The sequence below is a fragment of the Thunnus albacares genome, chromosome 8 (assembly GCF_914725855.1).
Source record: "Thunnus albacares chromosome 8, fThuAlb1.1, whole genome shotgun sequence".
Classification (NCBI taxonomy): domain Eukaryota; kingdom Metazoa; phylum Chordata; class Actinopteri; order Scombriformes; family Scombridae; genus Thunnus; species Thunnus albacares.
In genome coordinates this window covers 26279918-26301353 of record NC_058113.1, presented here as the reverse complement: position 1 = coordinate 26301353, position 21436 = coordinate 26279918, and the positions used below count along the sequence as shown (strand labels likewise).

Below are 21436 nucleotides of genomic sequence, written 5' to 3'. Positions count from 1 at the left end.
GTAATGATCTTCTCATCTAACTCACCACAAGAAAGTGAACAAAATGCTCCAAAAGCAAGTTTAAATTCAGAATCTGTAAATGATCATGGTCACAGGAGTCCATTTTTAGGTACAAGCATCATTTATTAACTTTACATCATGAGTAAATGTGTTATTGCTACATGACAAACATTCTGTACAATTTCCTTTACAAATGTCAGGTCATTGAACATGATAACTGCAGTTTCGGCCTATGAAGTGGAAAGTTACAAAACCGTTATGCTACTCATACAGTTATGGCTATGACTTCTGTCTTTACAACAAGTTACTATCACACAACATACTTACAAAATGGAAAAAAAACTTGGTTCCATAACAACTGAAACACTGTAAATAGTGAGTCATCAGTATATTCATACAAAATCTTAGAAGGGTACTATATCAATCCTTTCCATTCATCACAGAGTTGATTTACCCTCACATTTTCTTGTGTCCATCTTTAAGAAGGAATACGACAAAGACAGCATTATAATGCCCTTATGAAAACAGACCATAGCGTCATATCACCTTCATTTCAGACAGGGTTCAGCTCAGGTGCATCCTGGATGGACTGTGCATGTGTATTGTTGCACATTTGGGTTCCTCTCCTGCGTTTCACCACTCAGGTGTGAAATGCATCGTCCTCAGTAGTATGAGCTCAGGTGGGAGTGGGTGGTGGGATGTCTGGTCATGGCTGACCCAGGATAGATGGGGCTGTTGGGTGAGTTCCAATATGTCGACGGAGGACCGAAAAAGTTGCCGGGGGAGACGGGCATAGGTGGAGGATGGCCACCCATGAAGTTCATTTTGGGTTGGTGGCTGTGGTAGGGCTGGACATACGACATCTCAGTCTGGTACTTAACAATCCCTCCTTCAGCTGCATGATTCTGGTGTGCCTGCGAGATGCCTTGGAAGTCAAATTTGTAGGCGTAGCGCTTGCCGTGCACCTTAGTCATGATGTTCTTGTCGTAGTAGTAGCGCAGAGCACGGCTCAGCTTGTCATAGTTCATGTTGGGCTTGCTCTTGCGCTCGCCCCAGCGCTTCGCCACCTCGTCTGGGTCAGTCATCTTGAACTCGCCGTTGGTGCCCTCCCAGGTGATGATCCCGGCATTGTTGCTGTCGGACAGCAGCTCCAGCAGGAACTGCCACAGCTGGATCTGCCCTGAACCTGGGAGAAGAGAAAAGTTAGAATTAAGGGAATGTGTACTGACGTGAATGGTTGTTCACATAAAGCAAGACATGAGTATGTCTGTGAAATGTTTGCATCTAAGCCTTTGTTCAACAATGTGATCTCATACGTTTGATCTTTATTCTTTCACTTGTACTATTGGAACATTTTGGAGAATGTAATCTGTGTGTAAATATTGAGCCATTAGCATCAATTAGCTTTCAAAGTTAGCATTAGAATTTTGAATAAATGAAAACAAAAACATTTTAACTCCTTGATGCTTCAGGTTATTCCAGGACCTTGGACAGCTCCTCAATTTTTCTTGTAACAAAGTATAGGACTACTGAAGGAGTTTTGTTGTGGATGGGTGTCTTTCCTAGCAGTAACAGGACACATATCTAAAATCTCAGAGCCTATTATTCCACCAAATGTGACCTTTTCACTGTGTGGCTTGGAGGAAGTGACAGACATCGGGGCAGAAACCTACCCACAGGCCTGTGAGCGCTGGGGTCAGGGAGCTTGTATGGACTTTGTTTGCCTGTTCGGTTCTTGGATGAGCTGAGGGCTTGTCCTTCTGTGAGGAAACAGCAGGGCAAACAGTCATTTTGGTGAGAGGGAAGCCAGATTTCGTCTCTGCATAAGCGTGATGCAATTATGCTGACACAACAGGTGTTGCTTGACGTTTACTTCATTTTGGAAAGTAAGTGCCTGTGTGCCAGCCCTTGCTTGCTTTTCTCTCATGTTGCCAAAGCAGACAGTGTAAAGGCCTCATTTGTGTCATCCTCATTTGTTTATCTTGTGGTGGTTTAGATTCTTACCTGGATTGGCTAGTCGACTGCTTAGGGGCCCTAATGTCTGATACGGGTCTGTAAAGAAAAAAACATTTTTTACACATTTTTTCTTTTAGATGTTACTTACTTTTACTTTCCTACATATGTTTGCTAGCTATATGAAAAATGGCCACAAAATGGACAAAGTTGTACAGGTTGTTGTCCACAGATATTTCAGTGTGCACCAGGCATTCATGGTTCCTGAGGATGAATCCTACTTACTTTGGTGATTCCCCAACTTTTCCTCTAGAGCCACACATTTGTGGTTTTGAGTGAGATGTTTCAACAACTATTGGATAGACTACTATGAAATTTGGTACATACATTCATGTTCCCTTTAAAATGTATATTAATAACTTTGGTTACTCCATCATCGGGTCAAAATTTCACTTAGTTATTGTGTGTATTTATGGCTAAATGCCTGCAAAACAATATTAATTGTACCATACATAATTAATACCATAAGCCTTAGCTTTACTTTATGCTAAACAATTGTTAGCATGCTTACATGCTAAACTAAGGCTATATACATGATAACATTATACCATTATACCAGAAGCACGTCATCCATCTGTGCTGCTCTGATGTTTTAAAAATGCAGCATGTCGCGCCAGTCAGGTTATTCTGTGTCATTTCATGTTGTATTCTGATTGGTTTGTTGTAGACGTAGGTTGTAGCAGCAATCACATTGTTGGAATTTGGTCTTAAATTTCTGATACTGTCAGAATTTTGCTTCAGGCTGTCTTTGGTCGCCAAAGCTCCAAATCAGTCATCAGTGGATGTGTCTCACAGTGTGCTCTAGGACACGTTTTTGATTTAAGCGCATTTCTCTCATGATTGTCAACTTTAATCTCAGACAGCCCAGTATTGCTCAGTGTAAAGTGGCCTTTAGTCTTGTTTACTATCTCTGTCTTTGGAAACATTGAGACCTCAACTGGAATTGAAAAGTTGAGATCTCAATTTAAAATGAGTTGAGTTTGAGCAGTTCTTGCCAGCACAATGTGAGTTTGTAATGATGAACGGTCTTAAAGGTTCAGGGGGGTGAATATGATAATATTTGGTATAAATGGTTTTCACACCTTGGACAAGTCTTGGAGCAGGCTCTGTAACTCTTGTGCTGTGTTGGTGCTCCATGGTGGACCCTACAAATGAGAAAGAAAATGACTAATGTGATTTTGTTTGTTGCTCGGCTGTGGCCTAGTTTTGATCAGTCAATTTATATGCAAAACCAGAAGTTGTTCATGCATTAAAAAATAATCATGATCATTAGTTTTATATCATTCTGTGTTTCTGTTGTCATACCTTTTGGCACTGCAGTCATGGTGTTTGCAGGCCAGCTGTTTCTGCGGCTGATCTCATCAAAACCACTCTCTGCACACACACAAAAACAAGGAATGAGACTAGACTTTGACAAGCATGTGGCATAAAAAGGCTTTGAAGTGGACAGTTAAACTATAGTGGGAAGGAAGTCAGTAAATGAAGACCAAGACGATAAGAGTTGGACAACAGGCATGGGAGGTCTGAAGATGACCCACAGTTTCTTGGGTGAGCGTTCTTTTGTTCAAGCCACCCCTGTCGCCACAAGATTGTGAGTTGTGTCTCAGGAGTGGGACCCATACCCCCCATTTCCTACACTGTTGCAGCTGTTTCCTGTCTGAAACTGGCTGTTGAGTTTTGGACTCATTAAGGTTTTGTCAACTGAGCTCAGTGTTGTGCCAAGGAACGTTTTTGACTCTTGAAACTATGTACCATCATTCTGAAACTCAACACATTATTTTTAAAACCCTAAATCGTTCAAGTAGTTTTCCTCACAGCTAAGATTGTGACTATGAATTCTGAGCTTTGATTCACACCCAGAAGCAATGAGACAGACCTCGACAATATGACAAATAGGACATGAGAGCAAGTAGACATGAAATACTGAAAGAAAATTTTGCTTTAAGAAAAATGCATTTATTGTCATGTATTTGCCGAATAAGTCATAATGAAATGAAAAGTTTGTTCTGTGTCATTACAAAAGTATTTCTAAAGGATGTAATCAGATCTGCTTAAATGATGATTATGATAAAGAGGTAACTTTATTGGCTGCAACTAACAATTATTTCATTATTAATAAATCTGTGGATTATCTCCTTAATTGTTTATAAAATGTCAAATAGTGAAAATGCCCACTATAACTTCTTAGAGGTCACAATGATTTTCTGTCAATTGACTAATCATTGCAGCTCTAATAATATTTGAATATGACAAAAAAAACTATATCTATATTAAAATCTCGCCTTCTGGAAGAAACACACTTTGCATTTGCAACTGCTAACACCATCACTGGAAATATTTGAAAGTGTAGAAGCAAAAAGAACTGCTGTCTACTTGTGACTTTAAAGCCCCTGAAAACTTGATTTCAAATCTTAAGTATTTCTCTATAACTTTAAATGTCCATGGCTAAACAAGCAGCAATCAAAAACATCCTTGGTTATTATTTATTAAGAATCTTCTTAATCTTCTTCTGTGTGGGTGTGATTTGATCAGATTCGATTGATAATGCTGCCAACACAAGCAAACACACCCACAATTTCATCAGACACGTTTTCTAACTGAACCCGCCCACTCAAACGCAGTGAGAAAAGCAAGGGACAAAAATCTCATCTCAAGTACAAATATCTCATGTAAAATAACCAAAATCATGGCAGAAAATGCTGTGCATTTGTAAGAGCCTGTCTCTCTGTAATAGGTTCAGTGCTTTTAATAAAAAGGAGGTGATGAAGGAGAGTGAAGGAGCTCACCTGCTTTCACCTGTAGTCTGGGTTGTTGTGGTGGTGTGTTGTTGGTGGGAGTTGTGGAGTAAGAGAACGTAGGACTACCTAAAATAAAGACCAAAAAAGTCAAGATTATAATCTGTTAATACAAAGATAATCAATCAATACCTGAGTACTATGAGTCTTTTGAAGTAAAGCAGAGGCACTAAAGATTGTAAAAGATTAGAGAGTTGTTGACTGTGTTGAGGACGTTTGAGGAAACAGTTTGTAATGTCAGATTATATTGTAAGATGTTCCTGTCATTCTGTCAACACCCTTTGTGTTGTAATATTACTTTAAAAACCCAACTAGAACATGGTGACTATCAGACCTCTATTAAAACTGACAAATGCTGCTAATTGTTATACAACTTGACATGATTTTATTGTTCAGCTGCATTTGGAACAAGTATTTTGCAGAAGCTAACTTGCTGGTGCGTCAGTCACAAACAGAGCAAACTTATGTAATGTAGCAAGTGCTAGAAATCATGACTAGATATTGTGTGCTAAACACAGGAAACCTAACATTTGCAAAGAGGAAAAGTGGTCACAACACTTACTGAAAACAACATAACAACATCAGCCCCAAAAACACAGAGTGTCCCCGTATAGCAAGATGTGTCGATTATTTTGTCCACATCCTCAATTGGCCCTAATACTTGAGTGGAATTTGGGTGCTGTGAATTTAAATTTAAATTAAAGGATAGTGAGCATTAAAATGCCTGCCTAAAAAAGTAACGTCAATGCAAAAATTTAACAAATCTGGATGCAGACATATTTTTACTGTTGCAGTTAATGATTGTTTTCATCAAGTATTTTTCCAAATAATGGATTCATCAAAATGACATTAAAAAATACATCACTTTTTGTCCAAAGCAGGCAGTAAAAACCTGAAGATATTTGATTTACAATGATATAAAACAAAATCAGAAACATTAACATTTAAGAAGCTGGAACCGGCAAATGTTTGGCATTTTCTTTTAGTGAATGACTAAAAAAGATAATTTATTATAAAATATGTTGATCAATTATCTGTTGTATGACTAGTTGGTTAATTGTCTCTGTTAATTGTTTCTGCACTACATATTTCACAGTGATGCTTCCAGAGAGTCTTTGGATTTTATTTCTGCTCCTGCTTCTCTGTTGAATACTTGTGACCACAGAACAATGAAATCTTTGCATTGTCAAAAGCTAAAACGAGCAAGAACCAAACAGTGTTATCAGCTAGCATGCTATCTCAGACATGAGGCGAGCCTTACTCTGCCGGAGGTAATTGAGGTGCGAGAGCAGGATGTCTGCGTTGTAGGCTGATGTGAGACGCATCATGTCCTCCTTGGTCATCTTGCACAGGGCCTTGCCATCCAGCGCTTGGAAGAGCATGACGTCCACCTCCTCCAGGACGTACTCCTTGATGGCCCAGTCCAGCCACTGCCGCACGTGGTCTTGTGTCCAAACCTCGGGATCTGGCATCAGAGGGTGGAGGGAAGACAGTTGCTCAGAAATTATCAGAAAAGATGATGATTTAGAACACGGTGTATATCACTGGAAATGTCTTAGAGGACAACCTGTTTGATTTTTATAAAAGAGTAAATTTTCTTTTAGCTAACTAGAGTTTGTAATAGCTGCTGTTCTGCTTTTCTTAACTAAAAAATGTTAATAAACAAGATGTTGTAGAGGTTGCAGGAAAATTAACACTAGCAACTCTGGACAAAGTAATATTAATTTACATCATGATTTTCCAGTGCAAATACTTAATACACCAGTTGTGACTGTTAAGATAAGATGAGGAATGCTTCACATGATTAAAAAATGTAAATTATCTCAGTGTTTGGACATATAATCTTGTCTTTTACATTGAAACTGCTGCTTTTCTTTATAAAAATGCTCTTGAAAATCGGGGGAAAAAAAGACCTAAGAACAGAGGAGGTGGGGGGGGGGGGGGGGCGGGGGGTTGTTATACAGAAATAGCCTGAAGAACTGTGGCGCAAACATGATTTGTTTGTAAGCGCATGAAAGTGCTGAATAACTCCGGAAACTACTTAGATACCAGTACCAGTTGTGATACTTGTGATTTTGATACTGATTGCAAAATGTGTGGTTGGGTGTGTACAAAAAAAGAGCCTGGTTGAGTCAAACTCAAAACATGGTTACCAGTTGCTACTTTTTTTTTTAACAGGTGTGCTGTTCATATTTTGAGTAAATATATCTTTAAACAGTTTGAAACACTTGTTTGTTGAGAAAGCAGTTGATTTAGACTCTTTAACTGCACTTCTTTCCACTTTTAATCATCACTGTTGTCTTTAATGAGGCATTTTTCATAATGCAGATACAGAAAACTATTTGTAATTAGATTTTGTACATACTGTCTAAAGTTTTAAAATGCCTGTAAACAAATAATTTGCAGTCTTGTTTATATATTATAGTCACATTATATGATATATTTCATATTCTATATCATATTAGATTGTATATGTTCTTATAGTTTTCACCTTTTTACACTTGCATGCTTCATTATTATTATTTTTTATGTGATAGGAAGCCACTTCTAAATCACAAGTCACTGTTTCAGTTTGCTTAAGCATAGCTTGAAACTTCAGTTTTGTACATAATTACATTTATGTACACTGGTCTTGGGTATCATATTATCTTTTGTATACTTTTATGTACCAGACATTTGTAAGTTTTTACTAACTTTTAGATTATTTTAAACTGATCTTGGTTTCTTGGCACAGTACTAAAATATATCACGACTGTGATTCAGGAAGGTAAGCTCATTTCCAGTAGCTAACAATGACTGTGCGCAGCAAATTGCCCGTAATATTAGGCAGGAGTCTTAGTTGTGAACAGAGGCCACCACACCCTTGGGTCCTGATTGTCCTTGGATAACACATGCTACTGTGATGCAATATCCGTGTATTATTAAGCAGAATAACCCAGCGCTGGTGACTCATTGGTGAATCTCGTTGGATTCTACAGAGAACTGAATTAAAAATCCACTTCGCCTCTACGGAGCGCCGTCTGAGGTGGGATTCCTCCAGAGACTGACTCAATGAAACGTGCACACAGACACACTGAATTACTAATATCACGACTCTCATAGGAGACTAACTGTATGGGAACTGTGCAATAGAGTGAGTGTAAAATATACTGGCAGTGATTCATAGCAAGGATGACATGGACTAAGTGGAAAGTGTTGTATAAATACAATAGACAGTATAAACCTCAACTATGACTACTCAGATAGTAATGTCACTGTCTTTACTCCAAAACTATGATTTTCCCCTGAGCACAGTTGATTTCCATTTTTTCCAGGGTTTAACTGTAGCAGAAGAAGCCATTATTGAAGCTTTACTGACAATGGAGTCTTTCAGGATGAACATTCAACAAATGTTTAGATTAAAATACAAGGCAACACGACTATATAAACAGCTAAGCGGGAACACACAGGTGCCATTTTGAGTGTTTTTATCAACATTTTACCCCAAATGTCTATAAAGCAAAGCTTTGTTATGCTTAAATAAACTAAAGGATATTAGTCTTCTGTTTGGAAGGATAAGGCCAATGTTATTCAATACTTTTCATATTGTCAACAAATCCAGTAAAAAGGCTAAAACCAACGATGCCTTAGTCTGTCTTAATACTCTGTCTGTGGCACTCGGCACCAAGTCTATTGGTTCTTGCTGAAGATGTAAATCTTTAAATTGGGTCATGAATGTATAGTTTCATTTTTTATAAAGGCTAAATAATTTTCTTTAACAGCTGTGCACTGTTGTTTTTTAGCAAACATTACTCAAACAGGAGTAAATAGTGCATTTGTCTGGGACTATTTTCAGCTGTGGATGAATAACATTTCGGGTAACAGGAAATTGCAGTTGTATATTCCAGACATCAGGTATTTAGACACTGACACATTTCTTTATTTTTCAGGCTCTGTGCTTGAGCACATTCAATTTGAAATAAAATAACTGATACAACATTAAAGTGCCAAGTCTCAGCTTTAATTTGAGTAGGTTTCCATCAGTATAGAAATAACTGCGTGGGAGACAATTGTCCAAATACATGTGGTCTGGACTGATGTGGGATTGAGTCAAATTAAACTAGAGTGCCCATGTTCATCATAATGAAAAAACATGTCACCCAGTACAGCGGTGTGGCTCATTTATGTGTGTTTAATAGTTTTTGGACAACAATGGAGGTCTGTGGTGCACAGAAATAAGCTATATCAGGCTTAAGTTACGCAGAAAATACTCGTAAGTAGGATCAATTCATTGTTGGTTTTGGTCTTTTCATAAGATTAGTTGACAACAAGAAAAATAAAATATCTCCAGCTTGTTGGAGGAGGTAAAATGTGCAAAGTGGTCAATCTGAAATCATCTGAAGTCATAGTTTGAGAAATATTTTCATTTGGGAAATTATTTTCACATTATCAATAATGTCTTTTGCAATGTCACTGGTTATTTATTATTTTTACAGTGTTCGTGTTGAAAAAAGGCGGGAAGATTAAAAATGAAAGTCCACACCACCTGATCACACATCCATTCTTGCTCTTTCATTGACATCACAGTCCTTAGTGCTAATTTTAGACTTTAGACTTCACACTTTTTAAATAGCATTTATTTTAAACCCTGATATCATACTCAAGCACATACTGTGACCTGAAACCTGCCATTGTTCATTTTTAGCACTGGGGAGTAGTAGTTGGTAGTGGATGTATTATGAGGAAGAAGGGTTAGATACACAAACACACACTGTGTTCATCTCTGATTTGGTTATTGACATTGCACAAGCCCAGTGTGTGCCAGCTCTTGGGAAACTGTCTTGTGACGGCGATGGTGTTTGTGTGAGGATGGAGGGTGACTGCCAGCTCATGCGAGTGAGTCAGCTCACCTGCCGGCACGATGACCCTCTTCTCCTCTGTGGCGTTGCTGGGTGGGGTGGCGGTCTGGGGGCTGACACGAGGCTCTGGGTATGAGGCCTGGTACGGCATCGGGGCCCCATCATTGCTCATGTGCCTGGAGCGCTTGGTGACGCTGCAGTCCACAGGGGACTCGCGGCTAGAACAGACAGAGGTGAGAAGTCGAGGTCAAAGGGTAACTTTACTCTAAGTCCCCCTTTTCAGCACCTACAAAAAGTATAAAACGTTTAATAAATGGTTTATAATACACTTCAATTTAATTTTATTAATGTACTTGTCAACAACTAAAATATATCTCTTCCTGTTGGCGCCCATATGTGGACGCTGCTGTAAAAACAGATAATGAATGATAAGATACAGTAAAACACATTTGAAATAACCTAAAATATGTCTTATAGAAGTTATAATTGCTGACAAATACTGTAATTAATAAACACATAATGTCCTTATATCTGCTAACAAATATATTATAACATGTTATAAACCTTTTATTAAATCCTTGTATACTCCTTATGAATGCTAAATCGTGGGACTTAAAGGTTTTCTTCAGGCTGGGAAAGTTTAGAGGAATAATGTGATCATTAAAATGCCTTTTAAAGCTCGTAAATGTTTTTCAGTATTTGTGCACATCCATTCATCGAACTCTATGAGCAGATGCCATTTTCAATATTTAGATATTAGTTACTGTGGTTAATAATCTCTGGCAAACATTTTTAAACATTGTTCCGACTGTTTTCCTAACTCAAGTTTTATAGGTTTTATAGGTGTTTTACAAGTGAAAATTTGTTAAGAAGGGAAAAAAATGTAAACGATAAAGATTATTTTGAACTGAGGAATCTGTGACGTTAGTTACGACTAGTTTATTAGATGATAAACTGAGAATTAAACCTTTACTAGTGTTTGTTCCACAAATGACTCATGAATAGACCATGAGTTTTCTCATGATGACAGATTTGGTTCGTATTTTCAAGAATAGTATCTTCCCCAGAGATCACTGATCACCTAAGAATTTGTTAATCAGTCAAACCCTAATCACAAATTAATGCTATAGCACGGTGCTCCTAGATTACACGAAGGAATTAATTATTTTTTCAGCTGTTATGATTAAAAAAACAAAACAAAACAGAGCCGCTGTTAAATTAATGAAGCAAGCGTGATTATATAAACATCTTTAAAATGTTTTTCTGTACGTCTTGCTCATTTCCTGTCAAAATGCTTGAGTAGTCAATAAGTTGGCACCCTAACAATACTGGCAAATAAATAAATAAAACCAATTAATTCAGGTCAGCAAACTTGGATGACCTTCACCAGATGTGGCTTTTAAGATTATATATCAGTATATTTAAATTTAAATTAATGCTCACATAAGTGCAAATGTAAATTATAAACACAGAAGCTGTTATGAAATCTCTTTATCAAATCATGTCGTTTTTAAATGAATTTGTTTATGAGTTTTTATAAATTGTTCCCATATAGGTTTATCCATTTAGTTCCACTATAATTGTAATTATATCATATTATTTTTAAGAGTTTTGCCCTTAAAGGATAGGTTCACAATTTTTCAAGTCTGTCTCAATCTTAAAACAACAGTCATCTGTCCAAATTATCATTTAAATAGGTTTTGCTCACTGTGGGCATTCTTCCTGTTCGTACTGGCCATTAAGAGATCCCTTCTCAAAGTGCTTTCAATGTAAGTGAAGAGGGACAAAATTCTGGTTTTGTGCAAAAATGTATTCAAAGGTTTATCCAAAGCTTATATGAAGCTGCAGCCAAATTAGTCAATCAAGGGGATATCTTGGATAGTTACAGCCTTTTCTGTAGAAATTTCCGTGTTTTTGTTACTATTCTTCCACTGCTGCTCAACAGGAAAACACTTCCCGGGAAATGCAAAGAGGGATTTAACTTTGGAAGATATTCACTGGATTTGACTCATTTGAATGTCTGAAGCCTCATTTTGGCTTCAGATAAACTTTTGAGGACATTTTTGTCATAAAGTGAGGACTACGGATTTTGTCCCCCGTCACTTAGATTGAACATATGAAAGGATCTTCTAATCGTCAGTATGAACAGGAAGAATGATTACAGCAAGAAAAACCTATTTCGGTGTTCATTTGGGTGCCTGACTGTTGTTTCAAGACAACATATCAGTGCTGACTTATAGGCCATTGACGTGGTTACATTTGTAATAAGTCAACAATAAATATTTTTAGGTTTTGGAAAAACCCAGGTCGCAGACATGGATTGTGACAAAGCCTCAGTCAGGTAATCCGGGAACCAGTGCTCCCCGGTGGCCTCATCCCGTCCTGACTCACCTGGTTCCATTGACGTGCTCGCCTCTTTTCCCAGGGTTTTGCGCTGCTGACCCCACCCACTCAGGCTCTGTGGGCTCGGGACTCTGCTTGGAGGTCTGGTTGTACGGGCCAGGCGACGTCATCTCAGCCTTCATGTGCATGGCTGGGGCTGCAGGGTAGGGCGGCTCGAATATGGGCTGATCCTCACTCACCACGGACAGCGCTTCCTGTCCAACAGAGCCACAGTCAGTGTCTGCAGTCACAACCTGTGGAAATTGTCTTTTTTTCCACACGCACACTCAAGTTGATTCCACCTAAGATGCCCAATGACTCAACTATGAACTTTTATCTGAACTTTTAAATCAGGTGAATCAGTTTTACGACAGCAGAGGCATGGATAGAACCATTTTTTAAACTTCACTCTTATTGAAGAAGGAAAATACCATCTCAAATATCTAGTTAAGGGCTAAACTTTGTCCCTTTTCTTCTGGAACTTGATAGTATATCAACATAATCAATAATCATAGTTTGAAGGAGATATACCCTCTCAAAAAAAACAGAGTCATATTTCCTGTATCATATTGTAGTGAAGTAGTATATTCACTACAACAGCAAAAAACAACAACAAAAAAAAACCATTTGTAAACGGTTACAGAATGATTAATCTATGATTGATCTGCACTATATAACCGGCTTGAAATTGTTGAAAAGTCCATGAAATGTAAAGGCTGACTTCAATACTTTGAGAAATTATCTATGTATTTTAAAAATCAGCAAAATTGGTGAAAAGGGGCAGTGTCCATGACTTAACTGGTCTTTTCAATTAAGTGACTTGCTCAGATGGAGGGACTATTTCAAATTAATTTTCTCCACTTCTACCTTTCCCTAGCTCTGTCATGATTTAAATTAGCAATCCTCTGATCACAGGCTTTCTTTTCTAGCCTCCAAACTATATCTGTCACAAAAAATTGCTCATTCAAATGCTTAAAATTCAGTGGTTCTCCCCTGTGATTCAGTAAAACTTTAAGCGTATGTTTCATCTACACAACCAGAGATACAGGAGCTTATCAAACCACTAAGAAAAACTACTCAGAGGTGAAATGACAAGTAGACTGTTCAGAAATGGCAAGATGTAGGTTCTGCTGCAGTCTAATCTTAAAAAACAATCAGTAACCTTAACCACAGTTTTATTTTTTCGTTAGGATTAGGGTTGCAAGGGGGGAGGGTTGCGAGCTCAAGGTGGAGACTAATCGAGATGTAAGACCGTCTTCCTGTGTTCAGCACCTTCAACAAGGCCTCAAAACCACCCAAGATGGCACTTTTCATCCCACGCACCCACCGGACCTGTTGTTCTGTCTGCTGCTCAAATTAAGTGCGTGCATGCGCGATGCGACTGTGAGAGTCTAAGTGGGTGCAAGTGCGTGTTTGTTTAGAGGAGTTGAGCATTGTCTTTGGGCCTCGTACGTCAGTGCCGTGCTTTTTCAGTGGCCTACAGGAAACCTGGCCGCCATGTGCAGAGGAACCTTTTGGCACAGGCCAAGGGAGAGGAAATGGTGGAGGAGGGGGGCACAGTGTAAAAAAAATGTGGGTCATTTTAAAGCTGGAAAACAACCCTAAAGCCTGTGGTCAGGAGAGGAGAGGGGGTCGAGTTCATTGGGCAGCAAGAAGAGTATAGCCTTGATTGAAGTGCCGCCTTTGCATTGTTTTTGCTTCGGTGTGCGTATGTTTTTTTTTTTAGCTCAATTGTTACCCAAGCGTTGTAAACCACATCTTAATGCATGGCACACAGTTTGGCATTTCCTCCAGGCTGCAGTCAAACTGATACAGAAGTCAGCAGTGTTTGGGACTTTAGCAACCTGCTGCTGCTGCTGCTGCTGCTGCTGCTGCTGCTGCTGCTGCACTGAGACTTTGCTGCTGTGTAATGGATACGCCCTTTTTTTTGAAGCAAGCACAGGCAGAAAGTTTCATTTAAAGAAAACTACATTTTGATTTCACAGCAAGCAAATATCACCTGATAAACATTGCTCAAGATGAAAAGACACAGATAAAAAAAAACAAACATCAAATGTAGGCTCTAAATAAAGTAGGCGTCAGTTTTTTTTTAGATGATTTTGAACTCTTCAAGTCTTACTACAATATAAAAAACATGCACTAATGCATGCACTTTTGCATGTGACTGCCGTATTTATCAGGCCTTTATGTTGCCCTGCTCAGCTTTCTTTTGACCGCACTCTGTTTTCTTCTTCAGCTGATTGCTTTGTTTTACTTCTGTTGTGTCGTCCTCTTTCCTCTCTCTCAGAGGCCCTTTACTCTGTGCAGAAGTGAAACAACAGGCAGGATAAAACCGGCTGCCGACAGCAAGTTCTCATGAGAACAGATGATAGTGAAGTTGTATGCAGTGTTAGCCCTCATCCTACTGACATATTTAACATACAAGGACCACAGACTGGGGTCTGAGAATAAACCACTGTAAGAGACCACCATCATAGCAAAATGTTAACTTATTTCTTCTCAAAACATTATTAGTTATGTAATTAATGTCATCTGAAAAAAACAAACGGATAATTATTATTTTAGGAAAGTTACAGTTAATTTGTATATTGTGTAAAACGAAAATAAATACTTTTCTTTAATACAAATAGCAGCTTTTATCCCAAGTACAATCTTTCCACAAAGCCTTCAAAATAACTGACAGAGTGCCCCGACCTCCCCTGATAGTGTGTGATACTTTAAATTAGGACCCATAGCAAATATGAACTCAATAAATAGTTCCATCTACAAAAACCACAAAGGTGCTTATGACTGGGGTTGCCCAGGGCTGCAATACACTGGTATTTTTTAAAAAGCACTAATTAAAACAGAAACAGAAAACAATGATATGAAATCATAAGGAACAGATTGATCGACAAAGTCATGAAGAATTGGAATGAAAGAATAAAGCACCTGTGAGATATGACAAAAAGTATACCTCTGGTTCTGCGGGTACCCGAGTCAGTTGAATTAATGTTAAAGAGGATTTTTCTGTGCTCTACATTCAAACTGTTGATATGATCACGACTCGCAGCCTCACTTCACGCTCAGTTTTTCGGCATAGCAGGCCTACATTCAGTGACAAGTTCATGCTTTCACAACCGCAAACGCACACTCCCGCTCTTTCTTTATCTTCCCTCCCTCTCTATGTGTCTCAGTCTCTCTGTCTCTGTCTCCCTCTCTCTCTCTTTCTCTCTCTCTCACTCTCATCTGCACACTGATACAAATATACCAAAATATGTGGCCTGACCGCTAGTGCCACAACTGACTTCCTGTTCAATGTGTTTCATAGAACAGCCTGTTGCTCAGTGACACAAAACAACTTTTTAAAAACATGACCTTCTTGAGGCTGTCACAGCCTTGTGCCTCCATGTCCTAAAACTTAGACCAGACGTGTTCGGTGTGAGAGTAAAACGTGTCAACTGTTTTCACTTGCTGCATGCAGCGAACGCATTAAGTCCTGCGTGGAAACTTTTAACATGGCTGTAAGTCAGCAGCTTTGCGGGTTGCATCATGATGCAGTCTTGCCCAAACTGATAGCTTCTAGCGTGATCACAGGCTGTTTACGACCTGGTCAGCCATACGTCTTTTATACTGTAAACATTTTAGATTAACAGTTGAACCGAAGGAAAAAGAAAAATCTCAAGTAAAATACCACCACATCTGACTTGGATTCCCTCATTTTCTAACCTAAGATGCAGTTTAAAACAATGGTTCTCAAACTGTTTCACGTCAAGGACCCCTAAACTGACACAAATTAGACCACAGACCCCCATCTGATAAGATTTTTGCTTTTAGATGTTTTATTACAGAAAATATATGAAGCCCATGGCCAAAATAGTCACACATTCTGTCATTGTGTTACTTATTTGCTGGGAACCCCCTGGAAGCCCATCAAGGACTCCTGGGTCCCCAGACCCTACTTTGAGAACCACTGGTTTAAAAGCTCCACCACCACTTATTTCTGCCTTCCTAAAGTCTTTTTTGACAGAATATCATGAAGGATAGCCAGAATTAGATAATATTAGATAATATTAGGTTGTAATAATGCTCAGACATAGGCTTAAGGCCTCCCAGTTTTTAATAACTTTTGATTAAATTAGATGATCAAATTTGCTCCTAAAAACACTTCAAATTAAACTTTTTTTTTTTTTTTTTTGCTGTTAGATATGTTTTTAAACTAAATGAGGGTGGAACTTGACAGGTCACACCAACGTTTAGGAAGTGACAAATAATTAAACTATTTGATATTTTCTTGGTATTGCCTGACTGGAGCCAACTTTGGAAACCAACTTTGGTGCCCTTAAGTGCAACCAAGGATGTGGTTACAGCACCTTTCTTGCACGTACTGAGAAAATGGTTTTTTTTATATTTTTAGTAATTCTATGACTAGATGTTTAAGGCACTACCTCCTCACCTCTTCATCTCAAACCTCAACGAATGTATCTGTTTTGCTTATGTGTAATGTGTTAAATAAGCTGATACAACCATCAACTCTTATGTCATTCATATTGTTTTGATCTTCTCAAAACAATTTGGGTTTTTTTTCCTGAGCTGAAAGAGGAGATTTAATTTGAACTTTCAATGCTGGTCTGCACACATGTTGTGTGTCCCCAACATCCTGAGTATAACCTAACTATCATCCGCATATTTTTATTAACACACCTAATAATAGAATATGTATTTAACAAAAGAGAAAGTTAATTTGCTTTTCTCACAAAGTTTGTATGTATTTATTTGTATTTACTGAGTTCATGTTTTCAGTTGCTCTTTCACAAAAGGCCTCCAGAAACTTTAATAATATTTTAACAAACGTATCAAATGGGTGTCAACTCTTATCAAGGCTTATGGGAGGATATTAAAAAGAATTGAAACCCCACACTCACAGAAAACAAGGTGTAGCCTACAATAACAGGCCGAGTTGTGCAAACAGCTCTCTGTGCTCGCCATGTCTGAGGCAAGTGGCAGAAAGCAGAAGTAAAAGTTAAGGCAAGCTGATTTTGCAAAGGCCTTGAGCAGCTGCGCTCTCTGTAACACAAACAACGATGCGGTTTTCACAACTCGGAGCCTGGCAGCACGCAGTCAGGCCTCTGCAGGCCGCAAACTCAGGCCCAGGCCCGGTTCTCCTTCACCTCACGGCCTGAGGGAGAGGACAATGCAAAGTTAAAACAATGCAACGCCTCAGCTTGTCCACTCGTCTCTCTCTAGCGAGGCTTTGCCTTTTTGACATTTTTTTTTTCTAGTCCAGGGAGCGGAAATGTGTGCGGAAAGTCTGAGGTTTGAGACAGGAAGCCTGCTGAGTTCAGATAACGACACCTGACAAGTGCTCCCGTTTGCAGCTATAAATTATACTTAAAATAACCTCAAACACACAATCTACTGCAACAGAGAGCAAGAGACTAATTATCTGAATGTAACAGTTATGTTTTATCAGTTAAGAATCCCGTATACGACACTATTTTAACTGCACGAAGATTTTAAATGTTAAATAAAAACATTTTTCTAAGGACTGAAATAAAGATTTAGGTTTTCGTTCAAGATGTCTCCTCATTTTGCTGCACTGGCCCTTTAATTGATAAATTACTTTTTATGTCATAATAAAAACAGTCAACTGATCGAGTTTAGCGTCCAAAATGCTTCAAGATACATATATATATTTATTTCAGAAACGAAACAAGAGAGAAATTAGTACAATTATTACTGTAGTTCCTCAATGTGTCGAGGCCCCAAACTAGTTTGGCTCAACAAAACATATTTCTGGTTTGAAATATCAAATCATTATTGTTTTTAACAAATTAAGAATTAACATTACGTCGAAATTAGGAGATTATTCAGTAGGTTGCAAGAATATTTATTGCAAAAATGGAAATTACAGCGTACAGCCCTGGTGTTGACGCACATTCGTTACAAAAAAAAAAAAAAGAGTATGAATTTCTATGTTTGTGGTCCACATCGTTAGATAAAATGTTTTGCACTATCATCGTTTCCTATTAATCATTTGTCAGTGATCATTTTCGATATGAAATCTTGACATGAAGGCCGTTATTTCTGCATTTCTAATTATTTGAAACAATCACGGCGTTGTGCTCGTCAGAAAAAGACACACATGTGCTGCAATAGTATAAAATGTGAAATACCAGTCATCTGATGAAAATGGATCCTCTTGCTCTTTGAAAAGGGCTCTCATGTTGATCCATGGCGTCTTCAGGGACACCTGCATTGTGCGCATAAATAAAGTCCTGCATCCCTTCATTGAAACGTATTCGTTTAAGAAAAAAAAATAGGGTTTATCAGCCCCTATGACTGATCAGTAATTTCACTGTCCATGCGCTATTTTTGTTGTTGTTTTGTGGCTCCGTGGACGGTGCGGGATGAGCCCGATTAAACGCAGCAATCAGAAAAAAAAAACGAAACGCGCGCGTTTGGAAATCCTCTTTTTTCGCTTGTAACGGCCACCAATTAGTGTTTTTATCTGAGTGTAAAGATGTAGTGGTTAGTTGTGTTATTATAGAGCCGACATACAACCACGAACGGGAAGGAAGAGGAAATTTTGTACAAGAAGGAAAGAGTGGGGAGCTCGCATCACCGCCTTGACTCTCTCACTCAGCAGACCAGGGCTGGTGTGGGTGGCCGCCTGTCATTTTTCACCACCAGCAGCAGCGTTAAAAGCACATTAAACACCTACCTTTATCGTACAGTCCATTTCAGCAGCCTCGCAGTCTTTGTCATTTAGTCGTTTTTGTAAATGTTACAGCTAATTTAGCCTTCTAACCTCTCTTCAATTCATGCAGGGGTGCATTGGCTCTATGGCGCAAACCATTGCAGTTACAATTTTTTGCTCACAGACCATAACCGGATGGCAAGTTTTTTTCCCCCCCCTCGCTCGCTCTCTCTCTCTCTCTCTCTCTCGCGCTCTCTCTCTCTCTCTCGCTCTCTAAATTGGGAAGTGAAGTCACTCTTAACACTGCAAAAAAAAAGAAAAAAAAAAAAAAAGAAAAAGCACTGAAGTTGTGTCTCGTGAAACCAAAGCTTAATTCTCAGAAGTAAAAACAATAAGCTCTCAAGTTTGTGCGTCAGATCAATGTCTAGAATCATCCTATAGGACATAAGAAGTCACAGCACATCAACCCACAAAAACAACAGATTTTAGTGTTTTGCAACAGTTAAACCACAGTGAAAATGAAAGGGGCCACTGACAGCTGAATGAAAGTGTTGGTACAAAAGTCTGGTCCTGTGTATAGATGCCTAAATGGCCAGACACCACACTATTTACAGGTGTAAGATGAGGCAAAATCCTGTCAAAATGCATAGTTCTTTTGGATCGAAATCCTTTGAAAGCAAAATTGTGAAACAACTTAGCAGATGAGATATTTTGAATCTGTTAGTTTAAAAAAAAACACAGGTGTGAAAACAGCTTATTAAAGTAAATGGAAAGTTGAGATATGTGTGAATGTACTTAAAATACATGAGCATTCATTGTATCCTGTTTAGTGAATCAGTGTTTTAATACTTTATATTTCTTGCCTTAAGCTTTTCCAGGTCCCATATTTGATTGAATCTGTGTGTTTTTTGTTTGTTTGTTTTCTTGTTTTATTTTTTATGTTGTGAGATTTGGACAAGTGTGTTATGTCATGTAGCACTGACTAGAATCAAATCCAATCAAACCAGAACAAACAGAACTGAACTTTGGTGGTGTTTTTTTTTTTCCTTTGCAGAATAAAATTAAAATGTCCTGGCTGACCAGCTGTTGAACGGAGGAACATCTATGAAAAATTCATGTTTATACCTCAAACATTGAAGCACCCAAAGGACATAAATCCGTGTATTACTTCTGTAAACTGTGTACTACAAAAGGCAATCACTTAACCTTGAATGTGATGGTTCATCATGAGTTTGCAATCTAAATTTGATCTTTTTTGCTTACGGTTATTATTTTAGGCATGACTATGTTAAAGCTCAGTACAATTAGTTCAATATCAATCCTGAGCACACGGTCCATATGTGACGTAAGGTTCATACAGCAAGATCATGGTCCCCACAGAGGGTTTGATAATGATACGTGGATGTTTGTTGGAGCTGTGAATGAGAAGACAACAAAGCTAGAATGATGAATTGGCAGGCCAGCATATCGGCCGATATTGTTGCAGGTATATCAATAATTAAGAAATAACGTCTCCACACAGTTTGTCCATCAGCAACCATAAAATGTTCCCGCTCAGTACATATCTTGATCTCAGTTCTTTAAAACGACTAATTTATGGGATCATTACCAAAAATGTTTGTGTATGTTTTGTGTTTATGCAAGAAAATTAGTATCAGTAGATATATCGTTATCAGAGTTTTGTATCTCTCCGTCAATATTGGTATCAGCCTCAAAAACCCAGTATTGATCAGGCTCCAGTAGATACATGTTTGTCACAAAAACAGCTGACAGGTTTCCTAGGTGGAAATGCTGAAAATTAAAAAAAAAAAACCTTGATTATATTGCAAAAAAGTGAAATGGAAACCAATTCAGTGAGTAAAATGTGACATACACAGTGACTTAAACATCCACTGATGTCCATGAGATGAAAACATCAGATCTGTGTTGAGCTATGAGGAGACTGAAATGTTCCTCAAATGAATACATGAAACAAACATAAATGTCATATTTCCATCATGTTTTCTACATTGTTTTTCACGGTTTGAGGTTTGACTGGCGCTCTTTTAATCACGAAATCTTGTTGTGCCCTCTACCTCTGCAATGGTTTAATGGCATCTGATTGGAAAATTAGTGCCACCAGCATAACAACAGATGGAAACACATATTGATTTATATTTTCTTTTGCTGATTTTCTGGAAATTCTGTTAAAATTTGCGATACATTTGGATAGAAACCTACTGAAAAGGGGCCCCACAGTCCCATCCAACCCTTAAATCCTACAAGTCTTAGTTACACCCCTGGTCTAAGAGGTCAGTGGTCCCCAAACTGGAGTTCAGATACTTCTGTGGGTCTGGGCACAATGAAAAGTAGTTTCATTTCATTGTTATCTGTGACCTAATAAAGGAATGAACAAAGAAAAACCGATTTGACCACAAGTTTAACCCAGGCCTACATGCAGGTCTACAGCTTTTTGTAAATCTGCCCAAAATCGTAACGTCTGTGTAAAGAAGCAAATGTAATATGTTAAAAAATGTTTAAAGCCCTGTATAGTTGACCATGTGAGGCGTTACATCTTTTCATGGACAACCAGCTGTTAACAGATTTATACACAAGAAACACTGATCTCAAATTGATTACTTCCCACATGTCCATGAAAAAAAAGCCTAACGATTCAGGATTATTTAGACAGTCAACTTTATTTTTAGTCATTCTTCATAAAAAACTATAAACCCCTTTTTGTTTTTTAC

General features: G+C 38.3%; 1 protein-coding gene across 3 annotated transcripts; it reads right to left on the bottom strand.

Annotated features, from left to right (window-relative positions):
- Window positions 1-98: 98 nt before the first annotated feature.
- On the bottom strand, window positions 99-18895 carry fli1rs (Fli-1 proto-oncogene, ETS transcription factor-related sequence). Of its 3 annotated transcripts, none has more exons than XM_044360462.1 (10): window positions 18732-18895; window positions 12038-12243; window positions 9698-9864; window positions 6070-6273; window positions 4800-4877; window positions 3319-3387; window positions 3096-3158; window positions 2005-2052; window positions 1674-1760; window positions 99-1186 (listed from the first exon to the last, which is right to left on the bottom strand). In XM_044360462.1, the coding sequence occupies exons 1-10, from the start codon at window positions 18747-18749 to the stop codon at window positions 663-665; spliced, it is 1464 nt and encodes a 487-aa protein (XP_044216397.1). In that variant the 5' UTR covers window positions 18750-18895; the 3' UTR covers window positions 99-662. The 3 variants fall into 3 exon arrangements, with proteins under 3 accessions (XP_044216397.1, XP_044216398.1, XP_044216400.1); XM_044360463.1 differs by lacking the exon at window positions 18732-18895 and adding an exon at window positions 18184-18661; XM_044360465.1 differs by lacking the exon at window positions 1674-1760 and having other exon boundaries at window positions 18732-18894.
- Window positions 18896-21436: the final 2541 nt, after the last annotated feature.

Excerpts from the sequence above, each read along its gene's own strand:
- fli1rs (XM_044360462.1), bottom strand. Across the intron at positions 6,274-9,697 it reads GAGGGTCATCGTGCCGGCAG|ATCCCGAGGTTTGGACACAA; the intron begins GTGAGCTGACTC and ends CTCTGATGCCAG. Across the intron at positions 2,053-3,095 it reads TGCTCCAAGACTTGTCCAAG|ACCCGTATCAGACATTAGGG; the intron begins GTGTGAAAACCA and ends TTTTCTTTACAG.